This window comes from Lampetra planeri, chromosome 32, assembly GCF_965212315.1.
Source record: "Lampetra planeri chromosome 32, kcLamPlan1.2.h2, whole genome shotgun sequence".
Lineage (NCBI taxonomy): Eukaryota > Metazoa > Chordata > Hyperoartia > Petromyzontiformes > Petromyzontidae > Lampetra > Lampetra planeri.
Window position 1 is genome coordinate 4,625,085 of NC_136138.1, and position 17,379 is coordinate 4,642,463.

Below are 17,379 nucleotides of genomic sequence, written 5' to 3' on the forward strand. Positions count from 1 at the left end.
TTCCGAGCATAGACTAAAGCTGCGGTGTATAGACCTTGGTGATCGTGTGACACATTGCGATGGATAGAGGCGATGTTTCACACTGCCGTGCCAGGAGATCGAACCCCAGACATCTAGACCTCTATTGGAGCAGATAGAGAGGAACTAATCCTTATCCATTAATTCTAGATTTGAAGCTTTCGTGACTGCAAGGATTCATATTCTTAGGTTTTTTCGGTAAAGTCACGTAGGCAAAAAAATTAAAAATAAAATAAAATAATAAAAATCACGACGTTTCGGAGGCAACACAAGCTTCCGTCTTCAGGTGGAACCGTCACAGCACGATAGCTGTATCTCACTTGATACAGCAGTCGTGCTGTGACGGTTCCACCTGAAGACGGAAGCTTGTGTTGCCTCCGAAACGTCGTGATTTTTATTATTTTATTTTACTTTTATTAATTTAAATTTTTTTACCTACGTGACTTTACCGAAACAACCTAAGAATAATAATCCTTATCCAGTATTATACCACGGCAGCATCCGAATACAGGGACTCCTCGACTTACGAACGAGTTAGGTTCCAGAGGTCTGTTCGTAAGTCGATGTCTGCTTAAGTCCAACTTTACTCCTGTCGATTGCAAACATGGTGTACGGCATGTACACTAAACACGGGGGGTGGCTTTAAACGTTGGATAATCTCCTGGAGATGCCACTGGTTCTTCACGTTATGTAGATGCCACTGATTCTTCACCTTATGTAGATGCCACTGGTTCTTCACGTTCTGCAGATGTAGACAGACACCACTGGTTCTTCACGTTCTGCAGATGCCACTGGTTCTTCACGTTCTGCAGTTGTAGACGCCATTGGTTCACGTTCTGCAGATGTAGATGCCACTGGTTCTTCACGTTCTGCAGATGTAGATGCCACTGGTTCTTCACGTTCTGCAGATGTAAATGCCACTGGTTCTTCACGTTCTGCAGATGTAGATGCCACTGGTTCTTCACGTTCTGCAGATGTAGATGCCACTGGTTCTTCACGTTCTGTAGATGTAGATGCCACTGGTTCTTCACGTTCTGCAGATGTAGATGCCACTGGTTCTTCACGTTGTGCAGATGTAGATGCCACTGGTTCTTCACGTTCTGCAGATGTAAATGCCACTGGTTCTTCACGTTCTGCAGATGTAGATGCCACTGGTTCTTCACGTTCTGCAGATGTAGATGCCACTGGTTCTTCACGTTCTGCAGATGTAGATGCCACTGGTTCTTCACGTTCTGCAGATGTAGATGCTACTGGTTCTGATGTGTTTCAGATTGATGTGTTTCAGATTGTGAATAAGATTCACAATCTGAATAAGATTCACAATCGGGACACCCATGAGAGAGCTACAAGGCACAACCGTCAAAGACCAACGCAGCAACCTTATTGTTGTTTAAACGACCAATGTGGTGGCCCCCATCTCCAATGGTTGTCTCGGCGGTGAAAATTCCACGTTCCCATGGCAGGAACCAGTCTATCCAAAGTACAACCGCGATACGGTTGTTTTAGTTCCGATTCATATTTATTCGTTGTGGTGCTATTTTATTTTATTTGCTTTTCTCGTTTTGGTAACCTCAGGTCACTCTTGCTAGCGAGACTTAACATGAACAGCGGACTTCCAAAAGGCAGTACTCATTGTATCCACCCTTGAATTGATGTAGATGATGATTGGCTACGTCAACCTCGAACCGAGCGTGCTCACACAGATGCACACTTCTCAAAAATGAAAGAATATATCGCCGCGTTAACGTCCATAAAAAATACAATCAGTCGTTTATTACGAAGGCAATAAGCATCGCTAAATCAAGGAGCGCACAAACTCGTACAAGCGCCCCAGCTAAACGAAACATTTACAGGCTGGTAAAAATAACAGCTACTGTCAAGTGAAAGATAACACAAGAACAAAGGATACTTAAACGGGTCAATCAATCCCTGACATTTAACCATGAAAGCCTCACCAAGCCTAAACTACTCATTTGCAGGAAAATCCTGCAAAGTTTCGCGGTACGGGATGACTCACCATATGCTTAATTCTTAAATTACTCAAATTCAGAAATGTGGGGGTAATTATTTTCAATGTCGATTTTGAGTAACGGGGCCCCCGTTGCTGGATTCAAGTTCAAACCACTTCTCCGGCAACTGCAGGGTCAACAGTAGTTCGTAGTCATGTCATCTCTTCAGGGGCTGTTCTTTGACACAAGGCGGTGAACTGATTTTTGTGTGAATTACGAATCTGTACCGACACTGTTTAGCGTCTACTTCCTGTTCAATTGAGGTTTACAAGGCGCCCTTACACACAATGTATCTCTTTAGAGTATTTGGTGGTTGCTATAAATTTGCACATGGCCAGCCACTCCGTTGAGCTTTTATTTGTGGCCAGGTCGCTTTTGAAAACGAGCTGTATAGCTCAATGAGCTTTAACTGGTAAAATAAAATACAACGTTTTGTTTCATGTCAGAGCGCCATTGCACGTTCAACTTCCAAGTTGGCAGGAAACGACGGCGTTTCGTCACTCTTATGCCATTAAAGTTACTCCTGTTTAAACTAGGTTTCTCTCTTGCTCGTTAATGTGATATTTACTTCATCTACCATCATATCTTACGAACGTAAGATTCTCTCTCTTTCCTCACCTTCGTTTCCCCTACCAGAGTGAATGTGTCCAAGTGTCTACATTTGTCCCAACCACCTGTATGGCTAAATGAGGGTCTTTGTATGTGTATGAATGTGTCTGAAAGCACGTGTGTCTGCCCCGTGACCTCCTACCAGCGAGCCTTCGACACTTCACGTGGCCTCAAGGTGCACCTAGCCTGGCAAAAACGCCGTGATGTCACCGCCACTTAGTGGCGAACGGCGGTTGTTGCACGAGTATGTATATGCGAATATTAAAAAAATATATTTAAGGACAACTGTGAGATATAATGGTTAGGGAATCTGTAATATAATTATCATCAGCCATGGTCAATCCACTGCAGGATGAAGGGCTTCCCCAATGCAGCTGCCACCAAACCAAACCTCTCACGAATCTGCTATTGAATAATAATCCATCCTGCTTCATAATCCTTTCAGCCTCCTCGCTGGGCATCCCTCTCTGACCCACTCCATTCCTCGGCTGCTATTCCATTATTATTATCACCATTAAGATTATTAATTGGAGATACAAAAAAACAATATCGATTTAAAGCTTTCGTGACTGCAGGGATTCATCTTCTTGGTTCTTTCGGTAAAGTCACGTAGAAGGGAAATAATAAAATAATAAAAATAAAACATTATAAAATAATTCTCACGACGTTTCGGCCACAATGCAAGTAGCCGTCTTCAGGTGAAGAACAGTTCTGTCGGGAAGGCAGCGTCTGAAGGACGGCTGCTTGCGTTGTGGCCGAAACGTCGTGAGAATTATTTAATGTTTAACTTTTATTATTTAATTATTTCCCTTCTACGTGACTTTACCGAAAGAACCAAGAAGAAAAAAACAATACTTTTATATTTTTTAACAGTCTTCTCTTGTGGAATCACACGGTTAAATGCATCTTCGGAAAAAAATAATGATTTCTGTCGATCTACATTAACCACACCACTACACGCCTCATTGGAAGCAGTAATGCCGTATGATAGTCACATCTTGCTATGAACTCGCACTTTAGATTTGTAAACTCCCAAACCTGCACAGCCGATTTTCTGGTTGGAAATGCCGCGGTAAAATGTTCTTACTCGCAGTGTAAATTTCCCTGCAGTTTGTGTGGCTTCTGCATCAATTATAATAAAAAAACAGTTCTATGTTTATCCAGGAAAGCCTCACAATTTTTTTTTTCAGGAGGTTCCTGCATTGACGACGTTTATACAATTTCCTTATTTTTTTTCAATGAGTGTTTCACACGTGGGAGGAAACCAAAGGATCCGCATAAACCCCACCGCGCGTACGAGCAGACAAAGCTAAACAAGTCTAGACAGACGGGTCAAGAACTCTATTTCCTGTACTGCCACCCCACTGTGACCTTGGTAGCCAGGTAGGTTGCAAGTCTCAACAAATGTGAGGATGTCCGTATGATCCACCACCCTCAATTACAAATCGCGGGAACGTGTGTGTGCGTGCGTGTGCCACAACACCTAGGTTTTGGAGAGTGGACCTCTTAAAGGACTGTATACTTTACACGTTGTGTCAGAGGGTAGTGGGACCCAGTATAAACTGTTTATGAGCAATGGCAGATGATCCTCAAGAAGTCCAATGGCACCCACAAACACTGGGAATGAAGTGGCTACACCTGTTATATCGTTCTGGCCACCAACCTTCCCCTTACGGTTCAACAACCATAAGGGGAAGGACCTAGCGCCAGATGGCGGTGTGATCTGGGGAGGTCTCTACCGTGCGTTTGGCAACTGCAGGATCTGGTGGAGGATAGAAAGCGTTGGCATCGAGGAGATGTGGTGGCCCGAATGACATTTTAATCTTGAGATGATTGCCAAGACGAGAAAGAGGTCGTGGGAAATCGTCATCAGGCGAGTTTGGAGATGTCCTCGTACGGAATGTTGTCCAGCTTCCGTCCCTTGAGGGGGCCCTGCCAGCAAACACAAACACACACACACATTTGCTATTCTGAATAACCACTGTGACCGACTGGGCAATGCTCGGCCACAGGCAAGACCTTGGCTGTTCTCAATTCTCATGCCTTTTAAGAAGGGATATTGTCTTCTTGGTTCTTTCGATAAAGTCACGTAGAAGGGAAATAATAAAATAATAAAATTTAAACATAATAAAATACAATTCTCACGACGTTTTGGCCACAACGCAAGCAGCCGTCCTCAGGTGAAGAACAGGTCTGTCGGAAAGACAGTGTCTGAATGAACACCACCAAGCTTGGCAGCGTATATTTAAGCTGGGTTAGGGGAGGAAGGGCGCCTTGACAAAGGAATTTGCATATCAACAGAGGAATTTAGTATATTTATGGAAAATGCAGATATGGGATTAGTCACTACTTGTGGAATGCATAAGAGGGGGGGGGGGGTCTCAAAGTCATATTATGCCCGTGCATTATGTAGGATTAGCAGCAAAAAAAAAAAAGGGATATTGTATTATGGTCACTACTGCACAAACCATACCTCACAAAACCTTGCTGACATTCACAAATAAGTTCTGTGAAGTGAGGGCAGTTGGGAGGAGAGGAGGGGGGAGTTTGAGAGAGAGAGAAGAGAGATTTGTGAGAGCTCCAGAGGGCAGTTGGGGGAGGCAGTTGGGAGAAGAAGAGGGTGGGTTTGGTAGAGGAGAGAGTTGGGAGAGAGGGCAGTTTCGAAAGGAGACAGTTGGGAGAGGTGAGTTTGGAGAAAGTGGTGAGGAGAACGAGTGGCTGGGAGGAAGCTAACCGCTGAGAGAGTGGGAGCCAGTGGGAGCCAGCGTGAGCCTCTCACCGAGTCGATGGTGATGCTGACGCAGAAGCGGTCCTCGTGGATGGCGTTGAACACGGCCTCCAGACCGCGGTAGCCTCCGTTCAGCACCAGCACCTTCCGGCCTGCGCCGCGACAACCCACGACGAAAAATAGAAACGAGTAAAAATGTACGCGTAACTTCCAATGCCTGCCAGAAAGACATTGTTTTATATTTAAGTAAATTGTACACAAAAATATACGAGTTTTCATTTTAATAACGACTTCACCTTGGAACGTGTCGCCCCATAGTATTTAATCACTCTCAAAGAGAGCAATTCAGAGTCGTGAGGACGAATCACAGACGAGTGGGCTCAATTTATGGTAAAGAAGGAAACAAAAAACAAATGAGGGGGAACAAATGAGAAACAATATAAAACGAGACAGTGCCAGGGAGAAAGCAAACATAACAGGGTCAGTACAAATGCCACACACGATACACATGACAAATGAGAAACAATACAAACGAGACGTACACATAAGGCGTAAAATAATTATCGATGCTCGAATAAAATCTTGACGATCCATCAACTCACCTGGGGGTGGATCGTTACAGGCCCTGTTTACTCTGTCTTAGGATCGACATTGCTTGATTTTGATACTTAGAATGTATAAAGTATTATTATCCATCCACTTTGATGGCAGCAATAGTGCTCATCTAAGTGACTACTCCCTGTTCAATTAAACAACGGAGGTGGCACTCACCTCCACTGGCAGCTATCTGTAGAAATTCCACATTATCACGGCAGGGCCCAGTCTTACCATCATCTATCCCTTAACCGCAATGGTCTTGGGGGTCCTACTGAATCTTGGGCTCTCAACTCTACCCAATCTATCCATGGCATTACCATAATCACTCACTGCTGACTTCCCACAGAAGTGGTTCTCAATGTGTCAACCCATGAAGTATGATTATGATGACATTGATGACAATGGTTGGCTACATGCCAGCGATGGCCCTGCGGGTGTTACCTAGCGCTGGCAGCACCGTCTCCACGTGCATCTGGTCGACCTTCAGCTTGTCACCCGAGTCTGTCATGCGTACCACCGCCACGTACTTCCCCTGCACCTCCTACTCGCAGCACAAATGGACAGACAGATGGGACGCACAAAATGAGACGGACAGTCGAATGGACAGGTGGACAGTCAAGACAGTCGGACATACGGACATACGGACAGTTGAATGGACAGATAGACGGACAGACAGCATGCTAACGATTGTCGTAATCGTGGATCCTATGCATCCACGGTGCACGGATACATCAATTAGCAGACTTAAATCGATTGTTATGATCGCGATGATGCATGCCTCAATGAGAGTTTGAGGTGGAGTGCATGCCTATAATAACAATGAAATACATTTTATTGTCATGAAAGGCATGCCTATACAAATGTATTGACCAAGTAAAATAGCTTGATAAAGGAGTTCCCGACGGTTTGAACAAACTGGTCAATGCCCGACTGAAATATAATCCCTGCATGTATGTGGAAACATCACCGCCACTTATTGGCAAACGGCGATTGTTGTTGTTATTATATGCGTGCACATGCGGTTCGCACATGCGCCCTCAACAGCTACAGCCATACCCTGGGGTGGCCTCGTGAATACCGCACCTGAACAACAGCCTTCTTCTTGAAGTACCGGTCCCCCAGCTTTTTGGTAATCACCTTCACCACGATACCCTGGCGAAGTGCACAAAATAATATTTTTTTAAACTTAAAAAAAAACACGCTTTAATGAAATGTACCCTACTAGTAATGGCAGAACTCCATGACTCCAGGAAGTGGCCGCGAAGCTTGCCATAACGTAAGTGGCCGTGGTGATTTACAGCCAACGTCAGTTGAGCGTGGACAATTAGACCAAAGCCGAAACATTACATATAAAAAATATGGTTTCTAAAAATAGTTTATATTTTTTTAAGATAGAATATAGTATTGTCATCAGTATGACATAAGTATACCAAGTTTTCAGTCGATACCACATTGGGAAGTGGGTTACAAGATTTGAGGATACGACAACAACAAGACAGAGTGAGTTAATAGAAAGCGTATAAAAAGGACAAAGATCCCCCCGTGTAGCCTTTAACAGACTGCTGGGGCAAGTGTTGTTAGCGAGCACCTATGAAAACTGGCAAAGCACACGAAGAGGTGGGTGGCGAACGCCACGCCTGGCCGCGTTTCTCTCCCCAGTGCTGATGTTTACAAACTGCACAATGCACTCATTGAAGGCTGAGTCAGTCTGGACAAAGCTCAGTCAGGATAGTTTGGATGGCCGGGCAATGTGAACAAAACAGGTGTTGTAGGCTGCTGTGGGGCTACGTTGTCGGCAGAGGGCAGCGCCAGCAATGGCCATTGTTATACTTTGACTACTCTTCCCGCCTTCACCAACCCACGTTGACCAGCGTGGTGAGGTACGGTCAAACAACCCCAACGACCGACACCGCTTGAGGTAGGCCTTCATCCGGCAGTGCAGCATCAAAGAACTCGGTGTGAACACAGCTACATGCGTCATCGTGGTTTGTGTGCGTCCCGCGGAGTCCTCACCGGATGGAGCCAGTAGTCGCTTCTCTGCACTTTCCTCTTCTGCTCTTCCATCTGTAGAAAGAAGGAAAATGAACTGCGAGTGAGCCGCCAGTTTCATTACCAACCTCTACGTCACTGCTTTGCAACCAGTGTGCCGTGGCAAAGTCCCAGAGAAGCTGCGTTTTTTTTGGAATTATAGGAAAAGAACCTCACTAATGTCCACAAGCTAGGACGCATTAACTCTCCTCCATGCCGTTCAGTGGCCGATCAAGCCCCTGTCTGCCACCTCCCACCCTTCCCTTTTCCATCGGTCACGCGTGTGCGCAGTATGGCAGCAGGCAGCTGTCAGCCCCCACCCACAGCCCTCTCAATCCCCCCTCAATCGCAGAAGCACCGTGGGATATTTTTGATTCGTTGTGCCGGGAAGATCAATCGAGCTCGAAAGTGTGCCGTGAAGTGAAGAAGGTTGAGAAGGGACTGCTCTAAGCGACCTCTCTTCCCACGCTCAACCCCCAATATCTCGACCTCCACACCCCCCCAACCATCACAGCAACCAGAGCCGTTGTGATACAAGCAGCTGCGCGTGCAGTAATCACTTAAACTTGTAATCCGCCGCACAGTATTCGCTCACTCTCGAAGTCAGAGAACGACCCAGAGGCACGAGGAGGAACCACTGATAAGCGGCAACGAGCTGGCGCTGTCAACAATGGCCCAAGCTTTGTGGTCCTCTATATATTAAGGTGTTCAGCCAATTCAAAAGTGTGTATATATGTGTGTGTGGGAAGCAGCCAGAGCACCCGAAGAAAGCACACGCGTGTGAGAGGGCAAAACTCTTCGCCATACAGGCGAAAGAAAAGTAGTGTACATTTTAACGTCCGACCTTCTGGCGAGCCAGGGTCTGGCACCTCGACGTCAATGGGAAGGGGGCATTCCAACGGGTGCAATCCACCAACTCTTGCTGCTTTCACAGTGCAGAATTACTACAGGCGTGCGTATCCACTGCTGCCCGGGAAGATACACGCATCACGTCGTGCGTCTCATTTGTGGGAAAGGCCCACATGCGAACATCACCTCCATGATGTCATCGAGCGCAGACTTCTTTTTCTTGCCATCCTTCTCGCCCACAACGGGGCCCTTCTCCTTCCTCTTTGTGCTACCGCCCGGCTGTATTGCGCTCGCCAGGGCACTGCCGATGGGACGCGGAAGACGTGACAACGGTTATGCCAGGAAACGTTGAGCAAACACATGCAGAACAGGGGGGGGAACATACCAACTCCACACAGAAAGGGTGCCCGAGTCAACAATCGAACCCAGGTTCTTCTTGCTGCGAGGCACAAGAGGTGTAACCGCACTGCGCAACACCTGTGTAACCTTGCTGCACAAAACCCTGGGTGGCTGATAGGGAGGTTCGGGGTGGAGGGGGGTGGGGCAGCATAAACGGGCACAGGGAGGCTCACCTGGGTCTCAGTGATGCAGACGACGAGCTGGTGCCGGCCCCCATGCTGAACGTCACTGCACAGACACAAGCACATGACACCTCCCACTTAAGTACACGGAATGAAGGGTCAATCACTATTGGTGAGCACTTGGTAAGAGGAAGATTCAAGCTATATCTAAACAAAAAAACGATCAGCTCTTGCCTTGTAGAAATGCACTATTCTATTCTTGCGTATGGCAATATGATAATTGTTTTTTTACCCTTTTATCTGGCAACAAAACTGACACCTTTTTTACGAGGAGTCATGTTTGCATAGACCACAATACCTGCAGCCATAATGCAAACAAAAAACATAACTCTGATAATGTATGCACTGTCCTTGAAGTTGATTGGTCCACACCCGAGACAGCTTTCCTTAGAGCCTAGTCTCACATGGGTTGGACCAGATGACGCCAAAAGGCGCACAACTCAAAGACAATGCACCATCAGTTGTGCGCCTTTTGGCGTCATCTGGTCCAACACCATGTGAGACTAGGCTCGAAGGAAAGCTGTCTCGGGTGTGGACCAATCAACTTCAAGGACAGTGCATACATTATCAGAGTTATGTTTTTTGTTTGCATTATGACTGCAGGTATTGTAGTCTATGCAAACATGACTCCTCGTAAAAAAAGGTGTCAGTTTTGTTGCCAGATAAAAGGGTAAAAAAACAATTATCATATTTTTTACTGGCAAATGAGGTACCAATGGTATGGCAATATGTTTAGGAGCTAAATGCCAATTCGAGGTTTGCAAATCATGAGAGGGCTTCAGGAGAGAAGGAGTGCAGATGATGGTGGTTTACTATATGGTCCATAGTTTGGGTTGCATGATCACAATAGCATGAGCCATACATGTGAAGTCTATCCCATCATTAATGAAGTCCTTGACACCATAACCGAGGCATGTAGCTGCAAGAGCTGTTTGTGTCCTTTGGACTCTATCTTCTTTAGAAGCTCTAATGACAACACGAGTGTGGGTGGCGTGGTAAGCGCTCTGGCAAGTCCATGACACAATGTTAATATTGATACGCTGAACCCATGTGAACAAATAGAGGCCGAGGTGACCTAGGGGAGGCCCTGACCAAAGTGGGAGGATTACAAACGGCCGTGGGTGTGCAGTGTCCACACGCACCCAGCTGGGATTCGCTCTCTCTCTTCAGCTCCGTGTAGACGGACGTTTCCTCCTGCTGAACACACCACAAGCCGGAGGGTCACTCAGTCCGCATCCATCGCACACGATGGCGGAAGTGGAGAAAGTGGGGCTCCGGTGTTATTTACTTGTGCCAACCACACTGGCACTCACCCACCCACCCACACCCACACATGCATGAACGCACAGCCACATACCAGCCTTGTGCAGGCTCCAAAATAATATGCGCGCACACGTACCGACACACCACCCCAAACACTACCACACAAAGACAAATATCCCCCATATAGCCTTTAGCAGACTGTTGGGGCAAGTGCTGCCAGCGAGCACCTATGAAGGCCGACAGTACACGGAGGGGTGGGTGACCATAACAACACCCGGCCACCTTTGTCTCCGCAGAGCTGCTGTTTACCATACCACATCAGAGACTCATTGAAGGCCGAGTCGACCTAGGGGAGGTCCAAAACCGATTCAAATATTCACCACTGCTAATGGTCGTGAACGGGAAACGAATTCGGGCCGCCGGGTTCATAGCACAGTGCGGCTAACCACTACACTACCACTCTCCAATCCGACGCACCCCCACACTCACACTCGTCCCCCCACACATCACCAAAACAACCCCACACTCATTTTTCGATTTAAAGCTTTCGTGACTGCAGGGATTAATGTTCTTGGATCTTTCGGTAAAGTCACGTAGAAGGGAAATAATAAAAATAAAACAATCAAATTCTCACGACGTTTCGGCCACAACACAACTGCCGCTTGTGTTGTGGCCGAAACGTCGTGAGAATTTTATTATGTTTTATTTTTATTATTGTATTATTTCCCTTCTACGTGACTTTACCGAAAGATCCAAGAAAATGAACCCCACACTCGCACACGCTTCCACACACCCCCACACCAATACACACGAGGGGGCTAAATGAAGGTTCCGTCTGTTTCGGACTAATTCTCTTGCACTGCTCACGTCCAATCCTTTCTGCTCTACGTTCTTCGGCGTGTCTACCCAGTACGTTCTTGCTATTCCTCTACGTTCTTGCTGGTCTTACTCTGGCATGCATCGACATGTACGAAATCCTCTCTGGCTCAACAAACAATCCCCCCCCCGCCCCTCGCTCACCTCCTCGACGCCCTCCTTGCCGCGCCGGACCTGCTCTTCGATGAACTTTGCGGCGCGTTCCTCGTCATCCACGTCCTGCTTCTTTTTCTTGTCGAGCTCCTGCTGGCGCCGGATCGTCTCGGGGTCACGGTCAATGTACTGGATGTACCAGCCCTTGGGCGTCTCATCCACCTTGCAGTAGCCTGCGCGCCCGATACCGGCAATGGCTTCTCGTGAGCTCGGTGAGAGGTGGCCCCCCCTCTGCCCTCCTCCACAGCCATGCGACTTCTCAAAGCTCCAGCTGCACCGTAAACTGAGACCACTTTGCCCTGATACTCCGATTGCTCAACCGGCTCCCATTCCAATCCTAGATCAATTCCAAGATTGCACTCGCCATCTCAAGATCCTACATAGACTTGCACCTCCCTATTTCTCATTTCTCTTCTCACTCGACTCCCTTCCCCACACTCTCCTACCTCTCCCCTCTCATCTCACTCTGTTCCACTCCACGCACTCACCTACCTCTGCCCTTTCATCTCACTCTACCCTACTCACTCTGTTTCAGGTACATTCATTCAATCTCCATCCAGCAGTGGATAGACCATGGCTGATAATGCAAGCATGAGTGCATTCACACAAGAGTATGTTTGTATGTTGAACTTCGTTTGCACCGTACGTAGCCGACCGTGCTAATCGGCGGTGTACGTGCATGAGCGCATACACGTGTGTGTGTGTGCGTAAACACGAACCTTCGCGACCAAGCCACTTGGTCAAGTCGGTGAGCGTCTCCCACTTGGTGGAGTTCATGTGCACGTGCTCACGGTGCGAGATGTACTCGTTGTAGACCATGTTGTTGTGGACCCTCTTGGTTCCTGCCGTGCAAGACGCGCTCGCGCGCGGTGCTCAATTAAGAGCCAGACGCTACCCAATAAAACCAGCAGCTCTCATCTAAACACGGGAAAAACTCGGCACATTTGTTAACAACACTGGCCTGAAACAAAAAAAAAAAGTATATAATTGTTAACGTTTCGGGCAATGGTCTTCATAGTGTAGAAGGGCCCGAGGTAGAGTGGGGAGTATTATTATTATTGGACTGTTATTGACGAATGTCGAACGAGTGTTTTTTGTTTGTTAGCGGTGCTTGCGCACCACTGCCAACACAGCAGCACCATCATTAAATACTGTAATTAATCTAGAATTGGCTGCGAATTAAACACCCAACTCGCATTCCGGAAATGAGTCAGGGCTTGACTCTACTATCATAATAACCCCTGGGGTAAATAAAATCAGTATCACTTTGTGAGAGGTTATTCGTTTTCTCAATACAGAAGCTGGTCCCTGTCATAAGAATGTGGAAATTGTTTGCATCGCCCAATGCTCATTTCAGCATTTATGATAATTTCAGATATATTACCGGAATGTCTGGGCTCTATCAAACAAAAAACAAGAACGACTGTATTGATAAAAACAAAAAACTGGTAAAAAGACGTGGCATATTTATTCAACGTTCAAGAAAATGTAATTATCTTTAATATGCTGCTAATAATGAGGTAATGCAAAGACAGTGTTGGTCGTTGAGTTGTGTAAGAAATGCCCTCCTTACCAAATCTCCGACTGAGAAGTTCCATGAAGTCACTCAAAAATTCACTGGGGAAGAAAGGACAAGAGATTAACTTCATTGTCACTGAACATTACAATACTCAAATTGGTTGTCAAATTACAGTTATTTACTTATTCCTAAAAGCAGCACAAGGCATAGTTACGAGTGCTTGTCATCAAGAGTGGGCTGTCATCATGAGTGGGCTGTCACTCGATGCAGTAAAGAATGCTCTAGCTAGGGTTAGATTTAAGGTTAGTGTTAGAGTCAGGGTTAGCGTTTGGCTTTAGGTTAGGGTTATGGTTAAAGGATGTTGTAGCCAACATAAGCAACAATATCATAATTCTAGATTTGAAGTTTTCGTGACTGCAAGGATTCATACTCTTTGGTTTTTTCGGTAAAGTCACGTAGGTAAAAAATAAAAATAAATAAAATCACGACGTTTCGGACGCAACACAAGCATCCTTCTTCAGGTGGGGACAACTTAGCGAAAGCACACCGCTTAAATGTGTTGACACACTTACGCGGTGTGCTTTCGCTAAGTTGTCCCCACCTGAAGAAGGATGCTTGTGTTGCGCCAGAAACGCCATAATTTATTTAAATTTTTTACCCACGTGACTTTACCGAAAGAAAAAAAAAACAGTAATGATATCATAATTTATCTACTAGGAAAAGCCTGAGTCTCAAGACTCTTTTTTCAGGAGAATCCTGCATTGGGATTTGTGGCCAATGCCAATAATGTATTTCTGCCATGTGGGTGGAAGATGTTTTCAGTGCAGGAAATTAGGGGTAAGATGCGACAGATGGGAGGGCATCGAGATGACGTTATGGTTAGAAGACACTTCATGGGAGGAAACACCCACACACAAATACACTTGTAATGTTTAATACAATGTATAAGGCAATATATAGTATCGTAATTGTATAGTGAATATACAGCAGTGTGATATACAGTAGGGTTGATAGAATAATACATAGTGTAATATTACACTATGTATTATTCTAAGGTATAGGGTGGTGTATAGTAATACAGTATGTAATTTAATGTTGGGTTTGTCTATGGCAACATATAGTACGGGGTAGACCCGTGTGATGTAAGGAAAAAAGTGTAGCTGGAAGCATATTATATTTTTTGCGACATAGAATTGTAATGTATTACTTACTGTTTGTAGCTCAGCTTATTGGAGATTATATTTAGTATACTGATGATACTATGTAGTTGATACTGTAGTTTTTTTACGTGGTTGTTTAGTTACTGCAGCTACATACTATTACATTCCTTCCCTTTATTAATGCTACCCCTATCCCCTCCCTTTGATGCTGCTAATCCTGCATAATACACGGGCATAATATGACTTTGAAACTCCCCCACCCACCTCCTACGCATTTCACAAGTAGTACTAATCACATACCTGCATTTCCCATAAATATGCCAAATTCCTCTTGATATGCAAATTCTTTTGTCAAGGCGCACCTTCCCACCTTCCAACCCAGCTTAAATATACGCTCCAAGCATGGTGGTGTTTCATTCAGACGCTGTCTCCCCGACAGACCTGGTCTTCACCTGAGGACGGCTGCTTGCGTTGTGGCCGAAACGTCGTGAGAATTATTTTATTATGTTTTATTTTTATTATTTTATTATTTCCATTCTACGTGACTTTACCGAAAGGACCAAGAAGACAAATACACTGTCGCAGGCAAAGGAGTGGATGTTGAGCCTGCAGGAACATGGTTCTGGTTGTATTTAGCAGGGGCCAAGCTCACTTTGAGTAGAAGTCCATGAAGTTCTCTGGGTTCTCCGAGGCCAGCAACAGCTGCCGCTGGTGAGACTCGGACAAGCAGTGGCACTTGAAACCATTCTGTGAACGGCAGATACATTTGGCCCAGTCAGTAATCAAGAAGAACCACAACTAACGGTGGTGATCATGTACAATTGATGACGATAACTGATGACGGATCATGACGGAACTAGGTTGAATGATGACGGAACTAAGTATTATGATTATTAACCAATTGATTATGAATATTGATTTGAAGCTTTCGTGACTGCAGGAATTCATACTCTTTGGTTCTTCAGTAAAGTCACGTAGGTAGAAATAAAATAAAACAAATCACGACGTTTCGATCGCAACACAAGCAATAGTCAGCATTTTTTCTTGCTGTGGTTGTTCCACCTGATGAAGGTTGCTTGTGTTGCGATCAAAACGTGGTGATTTATTTTATTTTATTTCTACCTACGTGACTTTTCCGAAAGAACCAAAGAGTACAATTGATTATGATGGTGAACAAATGGTGATTTAACTAAACTAAAAACTATTTAATGTCACCAGGTAAGGCCCACTGAGCTTGTATATCAGGCGAGGTAGTTAACATCTCGCAACCGTGACGCCCCATTTCATGATGAATTGATGACATTATTACGGTCGCTATGATAATGGTTAAGCAATGAGGATTATGAAGGTGAACAAGATATAACTACATCATTAGACCTCCTTTGCCAGTACCAAAATATAATAGGGTTTTTCCCCTTTTTCTGGCACCAAAACTGAAACCTTTTTACGAGGATTCATGTCTGCATAAACCACAATACTTGCAGTCGAAATGCAACAACAACAAAAACACTCTGATAATATAAATATTATAATATCAGATATAACAACATTACCGGAATGAACAACTGATGAGGAACAATTTGGTAAGCTAACGTTGAAGAGGATGATGAGACTGATGATGAGGAACTACTGATGGCTGGTGATGAAACAATGATGCTCACTTTGATGATAAAACTAGTGATGATGATTAACGGATGAACAGACAGGATCAATGATGACAGTGACCAGTCTTGATTTGCATCACCAGTAACCTTTAAAAAAAAGATGTGAAAACGGTCAATAGTTACTAAGACGTCTCTTTCATACATCTCTCTCCACGTGAAATATAATTATTTATAAAACACATCCGCCCCACGGTCATGTGTTATGAATCAGGGCAATTGCCCGAAACGTCGTCTCTGAGGCGACGTTATTAACACGGGACGCGTTGAGTTATGCTGGTATTGTTATTATTTATGCTTGTACACCATTGCCAAAAACGCACCAATAATCAAAATCATGCGTTGGTGATTTAGAAAAGTGTATTGGTTTAGCCATGTTTGTTTGTTGTAGTACAGAGTTAGACTGATGGCCTTAATCTAAGTTGTCTTATGGTTGTTGTTGTTGTTTGACTTGCATCCCACTGGGATTTTTGCACACAGCCTTGGTGTACGGTGTTTTTTTCTGCAATATTTTGCTGTCTTTTCTTGGATTTTCTGTTTGCACTTAGTCACATATTCACTTTAAGATATTTTTTGTTCATGTTTTAGTTTTTTGTTTCTTGCGGTTGCACCCGATTCAAGAGCCGAATGGCTCACAGGGCTATACCTAGTAAATGAACTTGAACTTAATCATAAATGCGGCGGTGATGATGACGACGACGGGGATAACCTCACCTCGTCTCGGCACTGCTTCTGGCACATCTGGCAATACCATCGCAGCTTCTGTAGGCCCTTGGCCTTGATGCGGTTGGCGATCGCCTTGGGCGTGAGGAAGCCGGCCTTCTCCTTCCCCATGTCGACGCGCCGAGTTTGCGAACGCCTTGTACGGCCTCCTCCTCCTCCACCACCACCACCTCCTCACTCAGCACCTCCTTTCTCGTCACCCACCCACCAACACCTCCTCCTAACCCACCACCTCCTCTTCGTCACCCACCACCTCCTCACTCACCACCTCCTCTTCCTCACTCACCACCACGTCCTCCTCACTCACGCCTCTTCGTTACCCACCACCTCGTCACCCACAACCTCGTCCTCACTCACCACTCCTCTTCGTCACCCACCACCACCTCCTCCTCCTCACCCACAACTTTCCTTCTTACTCACCACCACCACCTCCTCCTCACCCACAACTTTCCTTCTTACTCACCACCACCACCACCTCCTCACTCACCACCCACCTCCTCACCAGGGAAGGCCGCCCTGAGCAACCCTCCTTACGGCTGTCGTAAAGCGGATGTGACGTCACCCCACCACCCCCGTTCACAGCCCTTGCCCCAACAACGGACGCG

At 45.6% G+C, this 17,379-nt stretch overlaps 1 protein-coding gene across 1 annotated transcript; it reads right to left on the reverse strand.

The window, feature by feature from the left end:
• Positions 1 to 1,771: 1,771 nt before the first annotated feature.
• Positions 1,772 to 17,323, reverse strand: KIN (Kin17 DNA and RNA binding protein). The gene is made up of 13 exons (XM_078609549.1): positions 16,766 to 17,323; positions 15,043 to 15,137; positions 13,285 to 13,328; positions 12,431 to 12,553; positions 11,703 to 11,884; positions 10,562 to 10,616; positions 9,411 to 9,465; positions 9,025 to 9,139; positions 7,975 to 8,025; positions 7,045 to 7,113; positions 6,403 to 6,502; positions 5,416 to 5,516; positions 1,772 to 4,568 (listed from the first exon to the last, which is right to left on the reverse strand). The coding sequence occupies exons 1-13, from the start codon at positions 16,883 to 16,885 to the stop codon at positions 4,506 to 4,508; spliced, it is 1,173 nt and encodes a 390-aa protein (XP_078465675.1). The 5' UTR covers positions 16,886 to 17,323; the 3' UTR covers positions 1,772 to 4,505.
• Between the last annotated feature and the right edge of the window lie 56 nt (positions 17,324 to 17,379).